We start from the raw sequence: 25,391 nt of genomic DNA, 5'->3' as shown, positions 1-25,391 counted from the left end.
TGCAACTATACTTTTACCAGCCTTTCTCTCACACAATGTCACACAGTGATACACAGTGTAAATCCTTCATATGTCAAATCAGACATGGCATCTACAGTCTGCAGAAAAAATCTGCAGGGTGTAAAGTTACCAAGTATTTGTGAGGTCTACTGTGAGGCTGCATTTTTTTTTCTTCCTGAAACGTGAATTCTTCTTTCAAAGAACATGTTTATTTTTCCTTTTTCACTAAAACATATCTACTTTCCCCAGGAAATAAATAGAGAAAAGAAAAAGGTATGGATAAGGGAAGTTTGCAATAAGCCAGGCTTCAATCATCAGCTTTGCAATATAATGATAATACTTGATGGTTACAACCTTTTATTATGTAGGAATTGTATCAATTTATTCTCCTAACGCATCTGAGAAAAGTGTAGTTGCCATGAAGTAGTCAGTATTTACTGCTTTCTACTACGCTTTGATATGTGGGTAGGCTTTGTCCTTACTGGGAGCAGTGGGCAACGCTGTGTGATACGAGCCAGGGCTGGGGTTTAATAGGTGATTTCTGTATTTTCCTTATTATGGAAAGAGAAGACAGAAGTCGGTAAACTTTAATCAATTTGTAGGTGGATATTAAATTGCTAATAGCTCAGACTAGAGTCTCCAGAGTTTCTAAATCTAACATGATGTTCCTTCCCTATTTTGGAAGATAATACCTAGAAAGTCGATTGATCTTTTAGAGTGAAGGTACATGCCAAAGAGGAAGCACCACGGGGTTTTTTTAAAGGTGTAAACTGAGAATTGGGACTCAGTGTTCAGTCCCTGACACTTCAGCAAAACATGCTCTGGGACCATTGGCAAATCTCTTATTTATTTTTCAGCTTACACATACAACAATTGGGATGAAAGTATCACACCACAAAGATTTTCAGGCTCAACTAAAGTTTCTAGATCTGCCATAGACAAAGGAAGCCTTGTAAAATTTGCTATTTTTAGATTATTTGAAAATATTTGAAAATACTTTGTTAAAGGTTCTCCCATAATTTTGGCCTTGAAATAGACCTCTGTAAAACAGATGATAGCTTTTAAATGAGAAATCAATGCCAGACTTGTGGCTTCTCACCATTTTCATAAATTGAAATCACAGTAGATCAAAACATGTCCTGATTTATGCTCTGTTGAGCTGAATTTACTTCAAGGTAAATTTGACCCCGCATTACTGTATGCCAACCAGTTCATTAAAGCTCCATGTCCCTAAATATCTGCAGAAAAGGTAGATTTATCCAGATCATAAAACATATTTTAAACATATTTTCAAAATCAACCAAATTTTCAAAGCCAGCCACAGAGGCTGGTACATATTCCTATAAATATGCTTATAAATATATATATAATTGCTTCCCCCCCCCCCCCCCATTCTGGACATGTGTACGTGCTTACGATAAACACCCGGAAAGCTATATTGCATTCAGTGGGTCTATTTATGTGCTTAAAATTAGGCATTTGTAAATTCGCAAGATGAGGCCTATAGTGTATGTACGTGTGTGTGCATGTGTGCACATGTATGTACAGGAATAAAGAACGCAGCTTGATTAGAAGTTCTATTCTATGCTCACTCTTTTACTTAACCTCTGACATTTGAAAAAATGAAGCTAAATGTCCAGGCAGTTCTGACAGTTCCAATCTATTATCTGCAACCTGAAAAAATGCACACTTTTTTACTCAATATATGAAGTTGATGCGTGGTTTGGTTGTTTGTGGGTTTTTTTTTTTCTGTGGAGACGCCTTCTTTATATAGTGTCAACACGACAGCAGAAGTACTGGTTTGCTGTAGGTTGTATGAGTGACAATAATATTCTCTGCGAAACATAGAAGGGACTAACTGATGAATCGGAAAATATATGGATGTCTACCGAAATGATTATGTAACGAAACACGAAGTCAAATGGTGGCATGCTTCTATTAATTGTAGATGATAGTAATTAATTTTCACTGCAGTTGAGATCGTGTCGCTGCTTTCAGAAGAATCCAGAATCCCCTTCCAGGAAAGTGTGAAATTGCATCTGGGTTCTGCAAGCCATGAAAGACTATAAATTTCTTTAAAAAAAGAGAGGGAGGCCTTCCTCGATACTGTACTTTAGAAAGAGGGAAAAACAAAGGGAAAAAGAAAATGATAATTGTTTTCTCTAAGGCTATTATCTAATGCAAAAGCAAACAGTCTGACTGGAAATCAGCTAACAGAAGGGGATTAGAGAGTAGATCTGAGAGTGGCTTGATTTCTAGCACTGCTGTCTCTTCACACAGTGATGAGACACAGGCAGAGCAGCCAGGAGCTCTCCAGATGGCTAGAGAAAGTGTTTGTCTTGGGTTACTGCAGGGCAGTCTGGACTCTTAAAGCCGGGGAGGCATCATTAGGGAGCAAGTTAGATGTCCACCCGGTAAAAGCGAGCGAAAGAAAGAAAGAGTAGGCAGGCTGCCCGAGAGGGACCGCGCTCGCCTATTGTTAACATATACTTGACCCCCACTAACCTCCTCACGACACAGATGTCTCCTACCTCTATCACCTCCCACTGCTTTAAGCCCTCCCCCCCTGCACCTGGGTAGCGGGGCCGGGCCGGCTGCCGGCAGTATGCTGCCTGCCTCGCGAGGTGCCTGCTAGCGGGGGAGCCGGGCGGAGCGGAGCAGAGCGGCGCAGCCTCGGGCGGCCGGCTCGGCACGGCTCGGCACCGGCTCGGCTCGGCGCGGTACCGGCACCGGCGCGGCTCGGCTTCGCCGGGGGCAGAGCTATGCGTCGGCTGCCCGGGGACACGCAGGGACCCCGCCACTGACAGCGGCCGCTCCCTGCGCTCCACATCACGTTTGTCTGCGGCGGCGGCGGCAGCAAGGAGAAGGACCGGGGCATTAACTATCTCGACTTGGAGACTTTGCTTTATTTTTGGTTCTTGTCCTTTCCCGTGGAACCAGTAGTCTCTCTCGAGCTGATCCTCCTTTAAAAAAAAAAAAAGAGCGAGAGAGAGGAGGGGGGGGGGGAAGAGCAGCTGGAGTTTCTCCTCAGCTCGTTTTGACTTTTGTGGACGTGGATCATCTGGACTGGGAAGGGAAGCCGCGCTGCGCTGCTCTCCCCTTTCCCACCCCCTCGCCCCTCCAGCAGCCTGGGCTGCCGGCTCTCCCCCGAGCAGGACGGGAACTTTTATTTGCAGCTCGCAGCCCGTGGCGAATGGTGGGAATCTCCGGTCCTTTGCAGTGTGAGTACGGGGCGCGGGTAGGGCAGGGCGCGCTGGGGCGGGGGGAGCCCGAGCGCCTTTTTTCTTCCCCTTTCTCCTTTCCCGTAGGGCTCTCCTGGCTCGGAGGCGCTCCCGTGGCTGTAACTAACCCAGGCGGACCGGGGCTGCCGCTGTGCCCGGGCGAGGTTAGCACTGCATGCAGCTCTTGCACCCGCTGTCCCCGGTTCGCAAACTCGCACCCCGGATATTTCTCAAGAGCCCACAAACCAAACGACCCAGTTTTGCAGAAAATAGCCCTCCCAAGCACACGGTCTTCCATAGCGTTGCGTTTCTGTCTCGATTTAGGACTTGCTTTTTTTTTTTTTCTCCTTTCCTGCCTCCCCTCTCTCCAGATCACAGCTAGCCAATGTGAGTCGGAGTGTCTGAAATATTTCTGGTGGGATTTTGGTTTGGTTTGTTTCATTACGATCATCGGATTATGTAGCACTGGCAACATCACTTCAGGCTGTTTTGCAAGAAATATTTCAGGCGGTGCACGTCGTCTTTAGCTGCACCGCGATCTTGCGAGTATCTCGTTTCCTAAAACGAGAGGGCAACGTTAGGGATTGCATTTCCAAAACTGCAGTACAATGTACTTGTGTCAGCTCGTCTAGCTGAGCTGAATGGTTTGATTCCATAAATTCGTAACAGACCATCGAGAAGGGGGATTGGAAGGATGAAGACCATACTCCCAGCCATTTAGACGAGCCTTTGACTTTGGGCGAGTTCGAGTCCTTTTGTTAGCGCCAAAGTTGCAAGATTGGGCTAAAATTGAGTTTAGGGTAGGGAAGGACTCGCTACCCTAGCAGGGGCACCCGCCACTCCATTACACGGTAATTTATAGAGAAATTTCTGTGTTGTTCCTGGACTCTGCTCTCCTAAATGGTAGAGAGAAACTGAAAGTAACTAATCGGTGGCAGCTCCCAAATTCCTCTCGCTCCAGCCAGGACCTAAAACGTTACCTCCTTCAGTTCCCTGTGAAGTTTAAAAGAGGGAGGGCGAGCGAAGGTGAGGGGCGCCGAGGCAGCCTCCCCCGCCTGCCCCCCGACTTGCAGCCCGGCGCGGCGGGACCGCCCTGCCCGGCCGCAGCCGGGAGCTCGCCGCCACCGCCGCGGTGGGGAACGGCCGCCTCGCAGCCGCTCGGGTTTCTCTGGCAGAGCAGCCCCCGATCTCCGGATCCGCAGCAGGCTCTGCCAGTCACCCCCTCCTGCCGCTGCCTTGCCCTAAGTCACGGCACGGCACGGCAAGGACCTGTCTCTCGCAAGCCTCCCGGTCGGGCCGCCCTGGAGCCGGCAGCTCCTGCCTGCAGAGCGCTCCGACGCGGACTGCGACCCGCTGAGCCCGCGATAGCCCGTCTTCCCTGAAGAGCTGCTCAAGTTTTCCATTGCCAAGCGCAGCAGGGCTGGAAGCGCCTGCCTCCGCTCTGGCGGTACGTCTCCAAGGTGCGCTTGCATGGCGCGTTGTGCACAGCTGCGCGCTTGCCTTTGCAGGCAAAGCGGGACGCCGGTGACAGGCATGGCATAGCAGGGGCTGGGCAAAGATAGGTATGTACCTCTTAAAAGCAGTCTGCGGGAGCTGCCGTGCTGTCCGTGGGGACGCAGCAAGGGCCAAGCGTTTGGCTACAGGCTTAGATAGCCCTGACTAACTCAAAGGATGGGTTCTGAGTCGTGGTATGCACAGCCAAGCCTTTGCTCCGGCGAACATTCGTGTGCTTAATGTAACGCTGACCCCTTTAACTTTTAACATCGCTTCCCCTAATTAATCTGTTCAGGCCCCAGACTTAAATGGCTGTCCACAGCTGCTGCAAATTGATTTATCCCCTGATGGTGGTCCGAGTTGCTGACCAAAGCAGGATTCCCCCCCCCCCCCCCGTTTTTGGTCTACTAATCTGTTTTGACTTATTTCCTACTTACAGTAATGCTTGCATGCTTTTTGAAGGACTTGGAAAATACTTTCTTTTGACATGTAGCTAGAAACATAATTATTGTATTTGTAAACACAGTATGTTAGGGCTAAGGGTGAATATCATTTATTTAATTATACCCTTGTAGCCTTACATTTCCTTCTCTATTTCTGCATCCTGACAGATGCAATGGAAAGTTTAAATAAGCAACTTTGTTAAGTGTAGTTTGAGGCAAGACGTGAAAGACATTTTTAGATTTTAATTCTATTGTCCAGGTTTTCTGTTCTGCTTTTCTTTTAACGGTTTAGTGAATCCGGATAGCCAAGAGGATTGAAACTGGTTTCTAATGGTTGTTAAAGGTGATGCTTGACCTTTCCACGGGAAGTCTGAAAACCCCATTCAGTTTATTCTGGGCTGATTTCCTTAGGAAATCCAATATGATCAGGGAATTTCCTTCAGCTCGGCTGAATGTTAAAAAAGTTAGTCTATCTTGTTTGTACGTTATGGTTTTAGCACTAGGTGTTTCTGCGGCTCCCCATCAATAGAAGAAGTACTAGGAAAAAAGATCTGAATATGGCTTATTCATAACTGTACAGTCTATGAAAACATGAAGTTGGCAAAGGCTTTGTTAGGTGTGAGATGCACTGCAGACTTGCTGTGAAGGTTTGTAATTAGGAAGTTACACTTCATTTGATAATTGATAACTTTTCTAAGGTCAGTTTTCTCATCTCTGAACCTTCAACGTAATTGCTACTACTTTCAATTCATGAGTCATTTTTCTTTGCTGTCATGGGCAGCGCAACCACGCATCAGCGCAAGAAAGCTCGAAACCCCATCAAAAACCCAACCCACCCTTAAATCCCTTCATGCCTCTGGCAAGCTGAAGCCAGGCGAGGCTCTCGTACAGGAGATGATGGCAGGACTTCTTCCTTCGGCCCTGCCTTTACAGGAGGGTGAGCGGCTGGGTTCCCGAGCCGTGAGCATGCTGTAGGAGACAAGAACCATTCTGTTTGTAATGGAATGCAGACAGCAGTGTTAGGTCACTGCTTCCTGGCAACTGCTACACAAGTTGTTTTTCTTCAAAGGCTTTGAGCTTTTAAATAGTTTCCAAAATCTTTTTAAGTAAAACATTGCCTTCTACCATTTTTGACCACCTTAACGTTAACTCGTTTCGTGCCTAAATAATGGACCAGTAAAACATCACACGGTGTCTCTCATCTGTATATGCTTAACACTATGTATGCCTGCGCGCACATGGAGTTTTATACTGGAAGTGTTGTTTATAGAATAAAGGGGAGAAAAATAGCTCCACCTGGAGTGCTGGTCAGTGGCTAGTCAGTTCAAGACATTCTTCCCTGTCAAATCCTGTTTCTCACTTCTCTGAAATGAACTTCAGATGACAGGCGTTGAATGCGAAGCTCGCTTCACTGAGGTACTGTGCAGACTGCAAACTCCTCGTTGCCAGACACTTTGGGTGAAACAGGCATCTGCAGTATTTGCATTGGGGGTGATGGGAGAAAGGGCTTGCAATTGTCATTTTCATCTTTCAAATCCACTTGCCACAGTTCATTACTGTTAAATCTTTAGCTAATTGAATAAGGATATTAGTATGTTGGCTATTGCAGGAGCTTCAGATTTTTTTTGGGGGGGGGCAAGATCTTGTTCTTTGTTTTCTTTGTAGAAACTTAAGTTGTCATGCAGAGATCAAAAAGCCTTATCAGCTGAAATAAAACGTGAATTTGGTGTTGTGAAGGGGTTATTTCTCATGGCTTGGCTAAAGAAATGTAAAAAGAAAATTATTTAATCTGAATACTTTAAAAAAACTTTGATCCATGTAGTTAGTAGCAGCCTGCTCTTTTTCATACAGCCTTTAATAGCAACCTATAATATTTATAAAAGTTTGAACTGACACTGAATTTAGCGTAAGTAGTGAGAATGTAAATTCTTAAAACATTGGCTTCCAGATTACATTTTCACATTCTTTCACGAGTTAGTTTAAAACCTGAACTTTTAAAGGGTCTCGGTTTTCCGCATAGATGTTCCATTTCAAAGAACTGCTTTAAAATCGCAGTTATGCTGTTCTTATTTACTATAAACTTAATTAGTTTAATATATGGTAGCATAAATACGTCAGGAAGTGGCATACTGTGTGGGTTTGTGGCTAAAGAAAAATGATCAGCAGATGTAAAATCAAAGTAAAAAAATCCTGCCCTTTAAAAGGCTTTTTTTCCCCAAAAAAATATTTTCATCTGAAAGACAATGACTTCCATCTTCCTTTTTTTTCTTTTCTGCCATCGATATCGAAGTTTCCAAATAATGTTTAGAGAACAGTGGACATTTTATTAAAGTAAACATTAGTTCAGTATAATGGAGGTAATTGTAAGTGATAAGAGCAGAGCAGGTTATCTGTGTGTTGTTTAAACAGAAGGAGCTATTTTGCACCATTTCCAGTAGCCATCTGTAGAGGAGAAGGGTTTGCACCTGTCTGTCCACACTAATTATAGATTAGGTCCAAAGAAATGAAATTCGAGTAGGCTTTCTCTTAATGAAAACCATAGTGATTTTATTGTAAAAGTGTTTTGTGTACAGACGGTGATGGTTGGGCTGTAGTAAAATAAATTGCTGTATGGCTGTCATGTACTTGTAGCTGTAAAGCAGGATACTACTGCATTAACAAAGGTGCTGAATAAAAAATGCGGTGCTCCATTTAAGTCCTAGGCTTCAGTGGTGGCTTTAGCTAGGTTTAGTCAAAAAGGTTCACTGTAAGCACAGTCTTCCAGGGGTATGTTTCAAGGTAGACTTCTCAGTTACCATCACTTTCATGTCAATGTACTGACATATAGGTGGTCCTTTGGCTGAAATATGAGGTAGAAATGGTTTCATGTTAAACATGTACACACATACATGTGGAGTGTGTCAGAAATACTTTCCTCTGGTTTAACATTGTATTAGTAAAATAATGTGGAAAGAGTGAGAAATGCATTCTGCAGTAAAAGGTCACATGAATTTCTACCACATCTGTTTATAGTAATTACGAACATAATTAACATAAGAATTACAAGTGAAGTAATGACAAGCTGAGCTATGAGATATTATGCCATAATGGTCATATGTTGGAATTCTCACATTATAGCACACTAGAATTCACATATTCAATACAAGAAAGAAAATGTTAGATTTTTATCTATTTTAATGCTTCAGAACTTATCTGCCTGGGGCAGATGGACTTTACGCTTTATAGGAAGGTAACCCATTATTAAGAGAGAGTCAGTTGAAATTAAGATTTCTAGCCTGCAGCTTGGACTTTGAGACAGCTGTGCTTATGGAACACCACTTCTGTTACACATTTGTAGTCTGATTGTATTTATTTTATTAGCACACATTGCTTTATTTTTAAATGTGAGTGTTTTAGCAGCAAACTGTTTACATTAGAAAGGATCCTGGATTGGTTTTTCTTTAGACACTTGTGATTCGAGTAGTAAAACTGCCTGTCGGAATGGCCAACATAGATATAAGACGCACATGGTGGCCCTGCAAGATGAGAATCTGATGGATCCTAAATTAGTTCATGGCATGATATATATGTATTTCAAGGAAAAATCCATAACAAAAATCCCTAAAAAGAGCAATCTCTCATTTGTACATAATATTTTGAAAGAACATATGCAGAGAGGAAGCTCTGTGGTACCTTGCAGGTTGAATTAATTAAAGTCACTTTTCTTTAGAAATGCATAGAACATACCGTTAAGTTTAGGGGCTAAGGTTTCAAATGAGTTGACTAACTTTTGTAATATGACCTGTCTGATTACCTCTAAATACGGTTGTCACACAACTGACAACTGGAGGAAGTTGAGGGAGAAGTGGCCCTTCTTCAGGGTAAAAATACTGGCTGAGGAATGCACAGTAAATTTGAGATGTGAAAATCAGTTTGCCTTTAATGAAAAATCAATGTCCTGTTTTTCTGATAGGAAAATTTGCCAAATTGCTGTTTTTCTAAGGCTAAACATATAGAGTGGTTTATGAAAAATAAAAAAAAATTACCGTGTGCTATGTCTCAGTGATACCAAGAGGTTTTCACATTATTGGATTAGTGGAGGATTTGTGACAGACCCCTTTTTATCTGACATTCATTGCAGTGACATGATTTTCACACACACGCCCTTCCCCCATCTAGGTTCTGGTTTTCACTTTGTATTATGTGTCAAATTCCCTTTATTTCTTTTCTTGTGGAAAAAAACTGCTATCTTGGACGAGTGCTTTTTGGAAGGAGTTCTGCACTGAACAATGCCTGTCTCGCTCCAGCGTGCTGTCATTGTCCTCCTCCCAGCCTTCACGGTGCTCCTCCGCAGACGCGCAATGGAAACGCGTTTCCTTAACAAATAAGTGTTGATTCCTAGGGAGAAACATTTTTTAAAACTTTAAAACCTGAGCGCGCGGACTTCGCTTGGCAGCATGGTGCTGGTGCAGTCATTCTGCTGGCTGGCTGTGCTTGTGGCAGGCAGGCACGCCGGGCTGCTTTGCTGCCTCCCCTCCCCGTACCTCATGATAACCCAGTCCTCTTCGATGACTCCCGTCAAAATAAACCCTCGGTTTTCTCAAAACCTGAACCGTCAAGTGTAGGGACCTACTCCGGTTTATCGTTCATCCTCTGAACGATGCCACTGCTCATAGCAGCAGCGTTGTGTTCAGGCTCTTCTGCCACGGGCAAGGCCGAGAGGGTCGGGTCGGGCCGGGACGTGGCCAAACCGGGAGCGGGCACGTCCCGCCACCGCGCTGGGCCAGGAGCCGTCGTGCTCCGTGCAGGACGTAGGTGTGCTCTGCGGACATGGAGGTGAGCTCAGGTGAGGGAGCGCAGGGGAGCCAGCGCTGCACTTCGCTGCGCTCCCTTGGGTGTCTGGCAGGGTCCTTGTCCCGGGGAGGTTTCGGGGCAGCTTCCAGGGACAGAGCCGGCCCGGACGCCTGCCTGGGGTCGGGCGGGCGGGAGGGAGGCAGACCGGGGCGCTCGGGGAGCCGCCGCCCTCTCACCCGGTGGGCGGCGCGGAGGTGGTGCCTCTCCTCATGCCGGGCGCGGCCTCCCCCGGGACCCCGGGCCGCGCCGTGCCGCCCCGGCCCCAGCCCCAGCCCCGCTCCCACCGTGCATCCTCCGGCCTCCATCTGGGCCGCGCTGATACCGTAATCGCCCCGATGCACGCCGCCGTCCCGCTCCCCCCGCGCCGGCAGGGCCACGGAGGCGCGATGTGCCGTCCGTGCGCCGCAGATAAGCTGCGAGGCGTGTAAGGCGCACAAAGCCCGGGCCTCGCCGGCGCCTCCCTCCCTCCCTCCGCCGGAAGGTAATCTCCACCCGCGGTTCGGGGAGAGGCGGGCGGGGGGACACCCCTCGCCGCCCCTCGCCGCCCGGCTCCCTCGGCGCTGCACAAGTCGATAGGAGCGGGGAGAAGTGAAGATGTAACCTCTTATCTCCCCCCCTCTCCCCGCAGCGGGCGGGGGATTTACGGGCAGAGATTAGCCGGCAGGGAGAAGGGATCTGCCTTTTGTTGTGCGTGGGGCGGCCGCGGCCTGGGCGCTGCCTCCCCCCGCCCCCGGGCCGCGCTGAGGGGAGCGGGGAGGGGGTCGCCCGCCGGGCTGGCCGGGGGAGGGAGGAGGTAGCCGGAGAACAATAGGTTACCGAGGCATCCCGCTTGAAATGCAGTCGAGGGGGGAGGAGAGCGGCTGGTCTGGGTGTTTCACGGGACGGGGACGGGAAGGACCGGCGCGGCGGGGGAGAGCCCCCGGCCTCGGGCGGGAGCGGGGTGGCGGCTGGGGCCAAGGCGAACGGCGGCGCCCTGCTGGCGTGGGCGCGGGCCGGCGGGCCGGCTTGCCTTCCTTCCCGCGAGCGCGGCTCTCCCGTGAGGGGCGCTGACAGCAGCGGGCTGTCACGCCCGGGCGTGCCGGCCCCCACCCGGTCGGTGTCGGGGCGGCTTCAGTGGAGGCTCCCGGCTTCCACAATCCCCGCAGAGGATGGCAGCGGGTTTTAGGAGAAGTGGCCTCTTTTCCTTTTTTTTTTTCTTGTGGGCTTTTTTGTTGTTGTTTTTGACTTTTGATGGTGATTTTTCAGTTCTCGCCAGATTTAAGGTGACTTGCACGCTAGGTGTGTGCACGCACGCTGCTTTAGCAAACGGCTTTATCAGCAATCATATCTTCAAGCAACATTAAACAATTACCTTTAAAATATATTTAAAAGTTTGAAATATTTATATTGCCGTTTCACTTTGTCAAGTGTTTGCGCAGATAGATATATAGATATGATTCGGTAACTAAAAGCCTAATTAAAATTTGTTTAAAGCCAGGGGGGCATGTATTCTTGTTGACAGCAGCGGATCGATAGGGTAAGACAATAGAGCCCCATTATTTTACTTCCATTGACTGAACATATTGACATTTCAGGTTTGCGATTGCCTCAGTGAGCATGATGAAACACTGAAATTCACGAACCAACTGTCTGGAGTGGCACATATATTACTGTATGTCATCTCTGCCTTCAGGTTACCTTATCACTGAAGCAGAATGGTAATGGATGGCAGCAGAGTACTTCAGAGGGGTTAGGGCTCTATCAGTTAAGAAGCTGACACATAGCAGGTTTCAGGAGTATCTTTAATTACACCTAGAATTATGTACAAGGGAAGATGGTCCTTGTTACCTGCTGCTGCGCTTCAGAGTTTACAGGCTCAGAAGCAGACAGGATAACAAGGTACTTATGTTTCATATTTTATATACATGACCTGATACCTTAAACTTTTGCAGGAGCACAAGGACTTCTGATTCTGCTGTTTGCATGCTTGCCATGTTTGCCAATGGCAGCATCTCAACCCAGTCTTGATGCTCAAGTTCCAGAGCACCTGCTAGACCTTCCTCCCAGTCTTGAAATTGCAAAGGAAACAAAGAACAACTTTAAAAAAAATACATGCACTTTGAGTTTCCCCCACGCAACATGCTCTGTTAACAATGCTTAGGGAATTAAGTGCAGTGAGACTATAGCAGAATGATAAATATACACATTTTTTCCTTAGTATAAGCACTGTAAGAAGAAATGTCTGCGCAATATGTGCATGTGTATGCATAATTGTATATATTAATTTATATGATTGCATATATAAAGAAGACCGGTGGCCCCAGAACATACAATGTGTCTTACTATTTCAAAGGCTTTCAGATCTTCTTTAAAATCTAGCTGACTGTAGAATGAAACCCAACAGGGTTAGGCAGAGATAGAGATTGAAATTAATTTAAAGCAGACAAAGAGCTAATATGAAAGAGCCACTAGTGATTTAACTCATTTTTAAAAGTAAGTGTAATGAAAATATAAAATGTATTCTGAGTGTGCCATCTACTCAGCAATTGTTGCCATCAAGTGGACTGCTGATGCCCTTTAAGATGGTAAAAAGAAAACTAGTCCTTTATACCATTTTCATGAAAATGTTAGGTTTCTGTTTGATCAGCAGGTGCTGTTGAGATGAAAGCCATGTGTAAATTTTCAGAAGGCCAAAAGTGTCAATTCAGAAAAGGAAAGTGATAAGAGAAAATGCAATCAGTTTTCCTGTTTTCAATTTGTGCAGGATTTGAAGAGCTGTTTTGTTAAACTGCTACATCTGCTCCAATATGAATATTGAACTACTTCCACTAAAAATAACACCCTATAATTTGGAAGCCATTGCAATCTTTTGTTAATGCAAGTGGGTTATTTAAAAAAAAATCTATTCTGAAAAATCTCCTGCCTAATGTGCATTTTTGTTTATCGGCACTTTTATCTTCAGCAGATAAAATGGCATTATGCAATTAGGACCATATCTATTTGGACTGTAAAAATGGCACTGGATAGCTGAATGTCACTATATTGGTAAAAGGATTTAACTTGTATGTTTAAAATAATTTTATTAATAAACTATGATTGTATCTTAAAATGATGAGTGACTGCTTCCCCACTGCAACAGTACAGCTTTACCTAGTACTGAGGACCTTGTGCAAAGTAGAGGACGTTCAGAGTATGATAGAACATTCTTTGGCTTGTTTCATTCCTGCTGTACCTGCAAATCTTAAGTTTAGGCTCATCAACTACATTTTAGTTAGTGGGGCTTTTGGAGTAACTTTTTCCATGGTAAATGAAATGATTAAATCAGTCTTGAATGCATATACAGAAAATACTTGCTGCTGTGGTGCTGCAAATCCAAGTGAGTTTTATGAACCTGGAAAGCACAGCATTGGCAGAGCATAAATTTTCTATCAGAGGCATCTCCAGAGAAAATAACATTGTTGCTTTTGAATTTAAAAAAATAATGAAAAGGGTTTGTGTTTGTTAATTTTATAAATAAGGATCTAAATGAAGAAGTGATAGTTCACTGTTAGATCTATAGACCCCTGTGTACATAACATGAGTAAACACGTGCAGAATAAAATGAGAGCTTTTACTTCTTTATTTCAACATAGAAAATTACCTGGTTTTAATATTAAATGGTTTTTAGCTGTTGGATTCTAATCTAGTAGTCAGGAACTCAGTTTTTTGGCGGGTGTCTGCATGGGAAAGGGCCTTGCTGATGCTTCTGTTTGGTTTTGCAATTGGATTTGTAAGCTTTTGACCTTGGGGGATTTTCCTCAGTGATCTACAGATCAGAAATAATTAAAATTCAATAAACTGAAATTTAAATATAGAATGGATTTTGTGCGAGATCCGTGCTTGTGGTAGGTTGTCTAGAAGTCTGTGGCATGTCTACTTTATAGTTTGTATTCCCAAACATAACTGTGTGCACACATGTGCATAAATTTATGTTGAATGACAGAGGGATGATTATTTATACAGATTTTATCCAAAACTCTGCGCACTCCTGAAACATAACAAAAAGCCTCCCTCCCCAGAAGAGTGTTTACATCCCATGACAGTCACTAGATTCAAATCTTCTAAACATGAAAGTTGTTTCCTTTCCTCCAAACCTTCTTTTCCCCAACAAAGCTAACCCTGTTAAACCTCACCTTCTGTGGGACGTATACATAGTTATAGACATATGTACGAGAAGTAAATATTACAAAAAACATGGCCGATCGGGGCAAAGTGTCTGTAGCCTGAAATAGCTTGTGATATCTGCCAACAGCAGAAGCCGCGCTGAGAAGGCCCTACCTCGGCTGACCCGGGGATGCAAGAGCCTTGAGGAGCCTCGCGTTAGTGCTTGGCGCCTACGTGGAGCGTTCTGCTCGCGAATATCACAGAGCAAATGCTCTGCCATAGCGTGTTAGTGGAAATACCGTCTACCTGAAGAGTTTTTAAACCAAGGGGCTTTTTGCTTCGGTCATGGCATTTTTTGGTACTTTTCACAGGCGTTGGGGTGGAGTCCAACCCCAAAAGAAAGATTATAGCTGGATGCAGGGTATCCAGATTTTCTTATCTAAGTTTTCTGAACACATTCATGGGAGTGCTCTGTTTTTCTTATTCTTTGCCAAAAATGCTGCATGCAGTTTTGCTGTTCCTATTGAATAGTTGCCATATTTAACTCCAGTGGTTGTGAATGGAAATGTGAATATGGAAAGAAATCCTTTTATGCTCCCTCTCATTTTCTGTAACACATTTTGGGATGCCTGGAAAGGAAGGGCATCCTAGATATTCCAAATATTTCTGAATACACACAAAGAATTTAAAAGAAGTTCAGCAACTTGGTTTTGTTTATATGTAGTTTTGGGGCATGTGTGATATGGTGACTTATGTAAGTGATACCTTTTTTTACTCAGTATTATTTATTGTATTTAGTCATCATAAAAGTACGGTTGTGTCGTACAGAACTGTACAGCAGCAGTATTCCTGAATGATCCCATATTGCAACATACTGATATGGGATCTTCATAGGATAGTTCATGATTTCTTCAGTCATTTCAAGAAGGCATTTGATTCATTGCCACTTTTGTGTCCATCAAGACAGGTGGACTATGGTGCTTGTGATAGAAGTAAATATCCAAAGTTCATGGAGGATAATAGCTTCTTTTGGAAATGAGGTTGGCCTCTGGAAAGACAGAAGACTCCACCTAGTGGAGTGGAATTAATCTGCACACAGTGGCAGGCTATGACATATAGTAAAACAGATAATATTTATGAAAAGCCAGGTTCATGCAGTGAGTAAAAACCAGGAGTTTGACAAGCATCTGGGGAGATGGTTGCATGACCATCACAAATTGTACAAGACTGTAGTTACTTTTGTAGCTCTAGGAGGCTTATGATGTATGTCTGCCTTGTTGGATGTCAATATACAATTTGCATAAGTAGTAGTCATTACCACTAGCCATTTTCTTTTGTGGTTCCTTTCATCTGGAGACCTACTGTCCACTTTTTTTGATTTCTGATGATGACCACACAGGTGCCCCTTTTGGTTGTGGCCCAGGTGTCACTTTAAATAGCTTGGGAAAAATCCCACTCCAACCCCCAAAACTTCTCCACTTTTTCCATAATTATTTATTTTCCAGAATATATTTTCTGTTTTTCATATCATTTACTTCTGTAATGGAAGTATCAGGACACTGGTTCTTCATGCTGTCATGGCAGGTTGGGTGGCATGTTGAGTAAATCTGTGTGCGCCTTCTGGAGGTCCCAAGGTTTAACAATCTCTGTTATGAGGCATCACATTATATAGGGTTTTGTACCTATGCTTTGCTTTCCCACTGGTTTGGTCATGTTGTCTTACTAGGATGTAATACGATGAATTTTAAAGCTGGGATGCGAGTGAACACTCAACCTGAGCCGCAGCAAAGATACTTGATGTCCTGAAATCCTCTTGGAAAATTCATCCCAACATTGAATCACGCACGTGTTAGGCAAGTTCAAGAAGTGAACGGCCCCAGACCAGCTCAGGCTTTGACACCAAGAGAGGATGAGGCTATTGTCAGAAAACGAGATGATAGGATGCAGCAAAGGAGACAGAATGATACTGCTGCAAAGAATATTTGGGAAGAATGCTCCAAAGGAGTGCTTTCAGTGACATCCAGGTGGGCTTTGTTGCCAGAGCCATTAAAGCTTAGTGGTGCCAGAGAAAGCTGCCAACAAATTTAGGGATAATGGCACTTGCGGGTGTGCTATCAATGGATGGTAGTGCCAGGATGATGTTTTATTTTATTTTAATGGTGGCATTGCTAAAAGTATTTAAGTGTAATGTTATAGAAAGGGGTTTAGTGAGTGAATTCACCAAGTTCTAGGAACCATTAAGCAAAAGCTGTTTCATGACTGTGCTATTTATTATTTTTAAAGCTTGTTGGCAAACCACTTAACGCTGGAAAGCATGGTGCAACCTGTATTAAAGCATGCTGCAGATGAGCAAGGAAACCATTGTAGTGAACTGAATAGCCTAGCTTAGTTTCCGAATGTTACGTGCATTTCATGTGTGCCATGATAAATTAATGCAACTCCATGGGTCAGCAGAGCTTGTAAATGTTGAATTAAAGTGCTGGAGCTCAGATCTTCCATGGTATTCACATGCCCAGTTCTCACTGAAGATGGTGTTTCTTTTGTCTAAACACCAGTCTGAGGATCTGGACCCTCAAGCTTTCCGTGCTTCCATCTCACATCTGTGATCTTAACAATACTTTGTTGGATTGATTCTGAGGCTTAGATCCAGATACGGCCCTCATAAAGTGGGCTAGCTCAGGTCTCAGTGTAAAGTAAGTCATTCTCTTTGAATTGTAAATGATAGACTTATCTGACAAGACTTCCATATAAAGGAGAGAAAAAGTCTATTCCTTCTGTAATAATACTCTCAGAGGTTCCCTCTGAGTCCATGGGGCCAGGTTTCTCAATTTCTGTATCCCAAGAGCTGTGTTAAACTGTGTTTAAGCCAGCTGCCTGCTCCAGAAATTTCCAGAGAAGTGTACAGCTACAGTAAATAACAGCTACAGTAGTTTTAATCCACATTCTGAGATTTATTGGTCTCATCCTCTTCGCATGGGGAGGTTTTGATAAATTTTCTTAATTTTTTTTTTTTTTTAAATTCCAGCCTACATTTCGCCTTCTCTTACAGAGCTAGTATTGGCCGCTATTGTTTTTATTATCCCTGAGCTGCTCTGGGAAGAGAAGGATGGGCAGGACCTCAGTGACATTGCCAGGGCAAGTCATCAGTGGCTGTGTCTGCTCCCCAGGAGGTCACAGGAAGCAGGTGGCTGTGTTAATTGTCCTCGCTCCCAACTCTTGTCCTTCCTGGAGGCAATTTAGAAGTGGTCAGGAAGCGTCAAGCCTACTGTGTCCCCCCAGGTTCACTACTTCATGCGTTCATAATAATTTGAGGTATGTGCCAGACAAGGGAAACTGGGTAGGAATCCTTACTGCCCTTTCTAAGCTGTGTGGCTACCTGGCTTGAAGGGCTGAATGCCATCGCTGCAGAGTGTGTTTGGGATTGCAGCTGGAATCCAAGAGAGTAACAAAGAATTCTATTTAAAAAAAAAAAAATTAAAAGAATTAAGAGGTATTTCCCTAACATACAGCGTTTTCCTTCTTTCAGGCTGTTGATAAAAGTCCTAGGTAAGAAAACTACAAAAACTCACGAGGTGCATGAAATATTTCTGGAAACTATGATCCTGAGTGGAGGACAGGGAATATAAATGCATTTTCTGCTTAGGCCAGTTGGGTTTTAATTGTCTTTGTTGCAGCTGCACCATCAGTAGTCTTGGATCCCTAAATGGCGCTCAGTGCTGTGCTTTGGAAAATCAGTTAGGGTCTTGCTACTTTAGATGAGCTTCTTGTTAACTGTTTGCTTGATTTTTTAATAGTGAAGGCTTCACAGCATTGCTGAGTATCTCGCTGCAAGTGTCGCACCCAATGCTGTAAGCCAGGTTTTGAACTACCAGTAATGTTTCTTTTAAGTGTATTTTGGAAAGTATCCACTCACACTGGAAATGGCATGAGTTGAGTAGCAAATATCATACTAGTTATTTATCTGCCATATGCATTTTGTGTGAAAACTCTGAGCTTCTGCTCAGGTGTACTCTTGGTTTTACTGAGACTACTTGCCTAAATAAGGTAGGCTGCAGGATTATGTGGCTGGTGAATCATACTGGTTTCTGAATCACTCTTATGGAATATCAGCCTGAAATACTAACAACTAATGAGCACATTGTGCTTGGACTTTTATGGTATTTAAAGAATAGCATTTTAAAGCAGAATATTTTGTAAAATGGTCATTTAAAAATCACTTTGCAATTTACTTCCATCAAACCTGTTGTACCAGAAAAAATGCCTCCTTCAGAAAGGAAAAGGTTGTCAGTATTGTGGAAGAATATCTGATTTTTATCCGGCTATTTGCTGTTTAAGCTCCCTTCTTTTCGGTGCAAGGAGATCAGCTGACAACAGCAGCAACTAAATCATGTTTGCAGCTGGGCAATTACAGTAGACCCTAAGATCTGCGACTGTCAACCATGAACGCAGATGCCTTCAAAGTTCTGTTTTTCTTCCATGTGGAAGTCGTTGGCATGGAACAGATGCCTTCATTTTGGAGAAACCAACCTCTGGATATAATTGGTTCTCTCTTCTCTTGTCCTCTAGGGACAGTCTCTCGCAGATGAAATTAGATGAGAGAAAAAAAAAAGACACAGGCACACACACTCACACATGACACGAAGCAGGAGTTTTCAGGATCTCTCTCTGTTTTGTCACGTGGAACTGTTTTACAGCTGGAAGATTTCACTCCATTTTTAGCACTCTACACACATGATGATGATGCTATATGAAAAACATGCAAAATAAAATACATATCTGGCCAAAGTTTATTATTAATCTAGGCATGCTTGTTTAGAAATAAGACAAGCATATCCAGCCTGTATTACTTTAGCGTTAAATGTTGACTTCTGCACTATCTATCGATGCCACAGTCTCAGAAATTTAAAGTTAAATGGCAGAAGAGACAAGATGACTTAAAAAACTTCCGTTGTAGCGGTGGAAGCAAAGTGTTTTCATCAGATGGTTTGCTAGTTGTTAACACAGGAGGGAAAAAGCAAGTAGTTGACTTCACATTTCACCTAGCTTACAGGCATTCAATTAAGGAAGCATATTTACAGGAACTTTAGTGGAATTAGTCTGATGAACACCTGTGATGAGCACTGCTGGGAGTCCTGTGGCAGTGTACTGAAGAGACTGTGTCCTCTTACTGCAGATACCTAAAATGGGATGGTGGTAATGGGACTTAAAGGCTCTAAGAGAGTAAGAGAGAGGGAGAATCTGCCTACCCTGTGCCCATCAAAGGCTTTTGTCACCCTCTCTTCCCTCCAGTGTGACAACTACCAAATAATTGCGGTTTATGTTATTTAGTACTGTTAAAATAAATGAACACCAACTTTGGGTTACCTTAATAAGCTCGGTTGTGAACTGTGACAGTCGGGCAGTGCCGTGTAAAGAGCTGTGGTATTCTTGGGTAGAGTGGGTACCTCCAGGAGGAGAGTGCAGTGGGGATCAGGGACTGCCAGGAAGTAAACCAGCATTGCTAGTACCCAAGAGCCTGGAGATCTGTCATCTCTGAATGCTTTTTCTTTTTTACATTTTATTTCCTCCCATAAGTTTTTTTTTATATTGCGGTTTAATGTAACAGTCCAGTTCAATCACCAGGTATAAAATTTATCTAGGTAAATGTAACTCTTACAGTGAATTGGCTGATGATCTGTTGGAGTGTGGTTGCTTGAAGATGCTGAGCCTTTGTAACAGCGTAGGTAGGTCTTGCTGGTAGCATATCGATGACCTGAATTCTGAACTTGGTTTTCTGATTTTAATGGCAATTTCCATATTTTACACGAGGTGTTTACTACTACCGTAGTGTTTCTGTCTCTTAAAAGTTGAGCAGAAACGTCACCAGCAATGAAAACTGGCAGGAGTTATCTTCGTCCTACCTTGGTCAGGGTGGTTGGTAGAAGGCAACCTGCCGTTTAGACACATGATGTAGCTGGATAGCTGCAGTGTGCTGCGGTCCTTTGTTTCCTGCTGACATCCACGAACTGTGTGGGTAGAGGGCATTCACGAGGACTTCCAGCAGTTAGAAGGAAGCCTGAAGTAAACTTAGTTTTGAACCAATGGCTCTTCAGCTTTTATAAAGAAGTAGGGAGATTCTTTGGTGTAGGACTCCAGTTCTGATTCGCAGAACTTCAGTGCAACAGTGTGCTGCTCTTAGCACTGTATTTCTGAAGAACCACATATTAAGGGAAAAATTGAACCAGAGAAGTGCTTAGGTGATGAAGGGATTTCTGGCAGTAACTAGGAAGTGCAATAATGGTTGATTTCTTTTGAGGCTGATCCTGATATTTGTAGTCTTTACATCCTATTAATTCCCTGAAAGATAAGCTGATACAAGAATGATTTGCCAGGCCCAATGGCTCTTCTAAAAATCTTGGCTCAGGTTATATCCCTCTTCTCTCCACATACAAGATAAAAGTACTGTGAATATGAGGTTAACTGAATTCAAATAGAAGACTCTCTCGAGTTATTGCATTCCTTAGAAAATAAATACATTTCTCATATGGTTGAGATTGATCAAAAAAGTATTCTGTATGCCAGTGATTACATTCCCATCTGTGATTAAGGTTTTCTGTCTGCATCTGGTTTTCACATTATATTTCTGTAACAAGAATCCTTTATATGGCAGAGTTCACTCTCTGTATTTTCTATTAGCTGCAGCTTGAACTACTGCACGGATCGCAGATTTACACATGTGGTTTTCATTACTTCATACCATTGAGAAAAAGTAATATTTGTTTGGGAAAGTATGTTTTTCAAAATTTCCATGGTAATACAACATGTTGATCCTTTTTTATAACACTCTTGTAAGACTACAAATTGTATGAGGCATTCTACTTTCAGTGAAGTTCAGACTTTAGACAATTTTGCAGGTACATTCAAACAGCAGCAGCAGTTTACAATTCAGGAGGCAAAAATAAATTTTAAAAAAGGAGATTAGCGTAGAATGGGTATAGCAGAATGCATCCATCACGTTGGAAAATGTGGCATATAGAGAAAATGAACGTGGGGCTGAAACAAAGGAAGAGTAATAAGTTAAAGTGATGTCTTCATTGTAAAGTGGGTGACAGATGAGGGGTTTTTTTTTTTCTGAGTAAGAACTTTTTCTTCTTTACAGTAAGAAGTTTAAAAATCTTTTACCAACCTTGAAAAAGGAGTATGCTATTCAGCAGACAGAAATATTGAATTGTTATATGTTACATAATTTAACATATTTGATCATAATTATTTCTAGTGGCCAAATTAGTAAAGGTTAGCAAAACATGAATACATCTTTACAGATGGCTGCTGTGTGTAATTCTGAATCCAAAATATGATGTTAATTTAATGTTCCACTGTAAGTCCATATTTCAACCAGATTGTGCTATCGTCACTCAGCAGAAAACTTAATGTTTAAATGATCTCAGTGAAATTAATAGGGCCACTTGGTCTGTGAAGGATTTTTCAGTTTTGGTAGGGGCATGAGTTTATGGCCATAAAAATCAGATCAAACAACAACAACAATTTAGGGAATGTTGTATGCATCTATGGAAATGTAAAGTGCTATGCAAAACAGTGGACAATTGAACAATACACAATTCATGATAAGGCACAACTGAAAGGTAATTTTTATTGCCTGTGTAAGAACATGGTGACAACTAGATAATTTCATACAAAATAAAAACCATTTTAGAAAAGTAGTTATTGCACCCAAGTTGGGCAGTTCTAACCACATTTTGGAGATTATTTTCCAAATCCAAAGGCAGTTGTGTCATATTGAAAGCTTCAGTTGCCAAATGCTGGGTAGAGTCCTGCAGTCCTTACAGGCCTCTTGTTTTCACTGAAATCGATAGAATTTTGGCTTGTGCAGGGCTGCGGGGAAGCGTCCAGCCACGAACATGGGAAGAAAGGACTTTGAGTGGTGAACTCCTTTGTTCTGTAACTTTAACTTTAACTTGGGAAGGCTTGTTTTGATTTGAGGAGGGTGCTTGTTTGTGGGAAAGATTGCAATTTCTACCACAAACACAAATGTGATCTTTTGCTAATGCCCTTGGGCGATAAATTTTTTTGCAGGAAGATCTAGTCCAGGAGAGGGTTGGGGCTGGGTTCTCTGTTAGATGCATGCAGCTGCGACCAGACCCTTATGCATGCTTAACTTTATGTCCTGAAATACCTGAATAGTGGATGCAGATTGAAGCATGTACATAACTGTGTGTGCCTGGCTCTGAAAATCTTTCTGCCTTGACATAATTACAAACCCCTGAAAAGCATATTAATGACTTGGAAAAACTGACAATGCTGTAATACAGACTCATACAGATGACAAAGTATTTGTGTAACCCAAATAAACAGTTTTTGTAGGTGTTGGAGTGGGAGGGAAATTGCCTCAGAAGTGGGAGGATGTTTTGTAAATATATCAATAGTTTTTTGATCTCCCTTTGTTTAAATGTGTTTGTTGTTATGACTTACAAATCCAAATTAGTATAGTGATGTGTAATTGCAAGGTCTCTATTTTTAGTAACCATGTTCGTTTAATAAATGATTCTCTAGAGCTTCCGTTGAACCAGGTAAAGTACGTAATATTTTATATTACATGAATGTATTGAAAATGAAGCATTTTTACAGAATTAGCTAATAGGTGTTTTCATGGTAGAATACAGGCTGCCCTTACTTTGTTGCCCTCTATATGTCAACTGTTTTAAATGAGCAACTTATGAAACAGCCTTTGTTGAAGAATTAATACAGTTTTAAAGTACTGCCTTATATTAACTAAGAAAATGTGGGTAATTGATTTAGAATGATAGCACTTCTGTCTTCCCTTTTTATTTAAAAGACTGCTATTATCATGCAAATGAAGGGGTGTGGTGCTTCAAACTGGCTGTGATATGTGCTTCTTCTTCTTCCTTTTTTTTTTTCTTTTTTTTTTTTTTTTTCATTTGTTGTTGTCAATAGAAAAGATTGATCTCTGGGCTGGTGAACATAATATCTGTCCCAGTCAGAAAAGGAAAGAGGAAATTAGCAGAGCGATTGGTGGAGAATGATATCTGTCAAAAGAAACACTTGGAGAGCACTGAGTTTAGTGATAGGTGACTGCCGGAAAAAAGGGAACTTTGAATTTTGTCAAGGTAAGGAACGGAAAAATATTTGATTTTGTAATGTGCATACCTTTTAGAAGTTATTTTTAATGACTGTACCTTGCCTTGTAAACTGTAATTAAAAAAGAAATCTTTCCTTTTAGCCTTCAAAGAGTCTGCCTAAATCAATGAAGGTGGTGTCTTCATTTTAGTATTGCTGAGAAAGAGTACAGCAGTAACAATAAAATCCCTCGGTGATGACTTTTCTAAAATCTTCCTTAGCTTAAAAATACATGTATGTGAATTTTTTAACTGTGTTTTTTGTGTTTTTGATGACATAGGTGCTCTTTATCTAGCATGTAAATATTACTTGGCTGGGCTGTGAAAATAATGAAGTTCAGTTTCCTGAACTGTGAATTGGAACAGTATTTGCAACCAGGTTAAGGGACAATTGTAATCACATTGGCAAAATGGTTGCATTTGTAATTTAGAGGAACCCTCTGGTAAACTCATTGCATTGGGAATCTGTGATAAATTTGGTTGAGATGATATCGAGAATGGATATTTCTGCTTCTTGTGTGCAAAGATTTTTACCATACTGGAAAAGTAAATCTGCTATGGCAGAAGTAAACTTCTAGATAACCTATAACTGTCATTCCTGTCTTTACTGTAACTGCATTTTTTCTCCTAAAATGGTGTGTCTAGATGGCAAGAAACTACTAAACTGATTTTAAGTGCTTTCCAAGACTCTGATACTTTCTTTCTCAGTGTTGGATCATTTCACCTATGACATACAGAGTATGATACCGAAACAAAATGAACAATGTCTGAGTACTCTGGGCTATGCTCTGGTTAAAGGCAGCTAAGCCTTGACCATATCACTCGTCTTCCCACCCGAGACACCATGGCCCACGCTGCTCTGTCTGCGGGGTGTGGAAAGGAGATGGAGCACATCCGAGAGAGGCAGCAGGATGCTCTGCACATCGTGTCATGGCAAGGGGAGGGGCTGGGGCTGAGGTTTTGTGCACTAGTGTGAACATACTTTTTAAAAATTAAATCCTATTAAAAATGAATTTGCATTCTAATTCGAGTTCCTAGCTCAGTTTAAAACAAGTAAATGCTTCTCTGGGACCTTCCTGTACAGAGGCAGCATTGGAAAAGAATGAATAATCTTAGCAGGGTTTCTTGTCGCATTTTTATTTTGCTAATTTAGCAGTGTATAGCTCCTGACTAGTTCTCTTTTTTTTCTATCTATAGTCTATTTTTCAAAGTGCAAGTGTACCCCATACAGGTGGTCGTTGGTTGGTTTCTTTTGCCATATGGGTCTTCATAAAGGATTTTAAAAATAAATAAATGTGAAAGTAAAGATTTCATGCCTGAAGCATGCAGTGCTGGCATACTAATGGGAAGCTTATTGTGGTTTATTGCTGTCAGAGCACGTGCAAGATAATGGAAATTTGCTACAACTTAGGAGAAAGGCGTGTTTTCTAATACTATTTATTTTATAGAAAGAGGGAATTAATACGACTAAAATTCACTTCATCTTTATAAGTCTAAATGATCTGGTTGTACTACTGAAATATTCATAAACGGGAGGGAACAGCAAGTTATCTGTCTTGTTAACTGTCAGGCAGGTCAGGCTGCCTGTGTCACCTGGGTGCAGGCACATCTCTGCCATTGCGAAGTTGCTGTGTACTAAATATTCCCTTTCTTGTGCAGTTCTATCAGTGTAGCCTTATACCAAAACAAACGTATCCTCTCTATAGCACAAGTTACAGGGTTAACGATATTGTGTATTTTTCACCTTGGCCATGAAGATAATCCAAAACTGTTTTGTAGCTCTTTATAAAAGAGAGTGATCAGTGGTGGTTAGCAGCTGTTAGTTCTTTGGGCATTCCCACTTTGACATTTACTTGAAATGAGGTGACTGGGTAAGGTACCTACATCTGGATGTGTATGTTTGTGTCACACGTTCGAAAATTTTAGTCTGAAATGGCCAAGAAGCTCCACATTGAAGTTTGGATGAGTGATTAGAGATGAGGCCAACACTCTTGGAGCTTACTTAATATGGACTTTGCTGTGCCCAAGAAGATTTGACTCAGTATTTGAAACCAAAATGGAATAAAAGGCAAAATAAAAGGTGTTTGAATCTATTGCCTCCTTGAAGCAGCAGCCTCTTGTAGCTTTAGACTGCCTATGCTGAT

At 42.6% G+C, this 25,391-nt stretch overlaps 1 protein-coding gene across 9 annotated transcripts in view; it reads left to right on the top strand.

Annotated features, from left to right (window-relative positions):
- Nucleotides 1-2,715: 2,715 nt before the first annotated feature.
- The window catches only part of RUNX1T1 (RUNX1 partner transcriptional co-repressor 1), a 114,033-nt gene continuing 91,357 nt past the window's right edge, over nucleotides 2,716-25,391 (top strand). Inside the window, exons 1-3 of one of the 9 annotated variants that reach the window (XM_052786756.1) lie at nucleotides 3,134-3,221; nucleotides 17,163-17,425; nucleotides 23,066-23,238. In XM_052786756.1, coding sequence (XP_052642716.1) covers nucleotides 23,151-23,238 — 88 coding nt within the window. In that variant the 5' untranslated portion in view covers nucleotides 3,134-3,221; nucleotides 17,163-17,425; nucleotides 23,066-23,150. The other 8 variants (XM_052786755.1, XM_052786758.1, XM_052786757.1 and 5 more) reach the window with 8 other exon arrangements.

The sequence above is a fragment of the Harpia harpyja genome, chromosome 5 (genome assembly GCF_026419915.1).
Source record: "Harpia harpyja isolate bHarHar1 chromosome 5, bHarHar1 primary haplotype, whole genome shotgun sequence".
NCBI lineage: Eukaryota > Metazoa > Chordata > Aves > Accipitriformes > Accipitridae > Harpia > Harpia harpyja.
The sequence above is the reverse complement of the archived record's forward strand: the minus strand, read 5'-3'. Positions and strand labels throughout refer to the sequence as shown.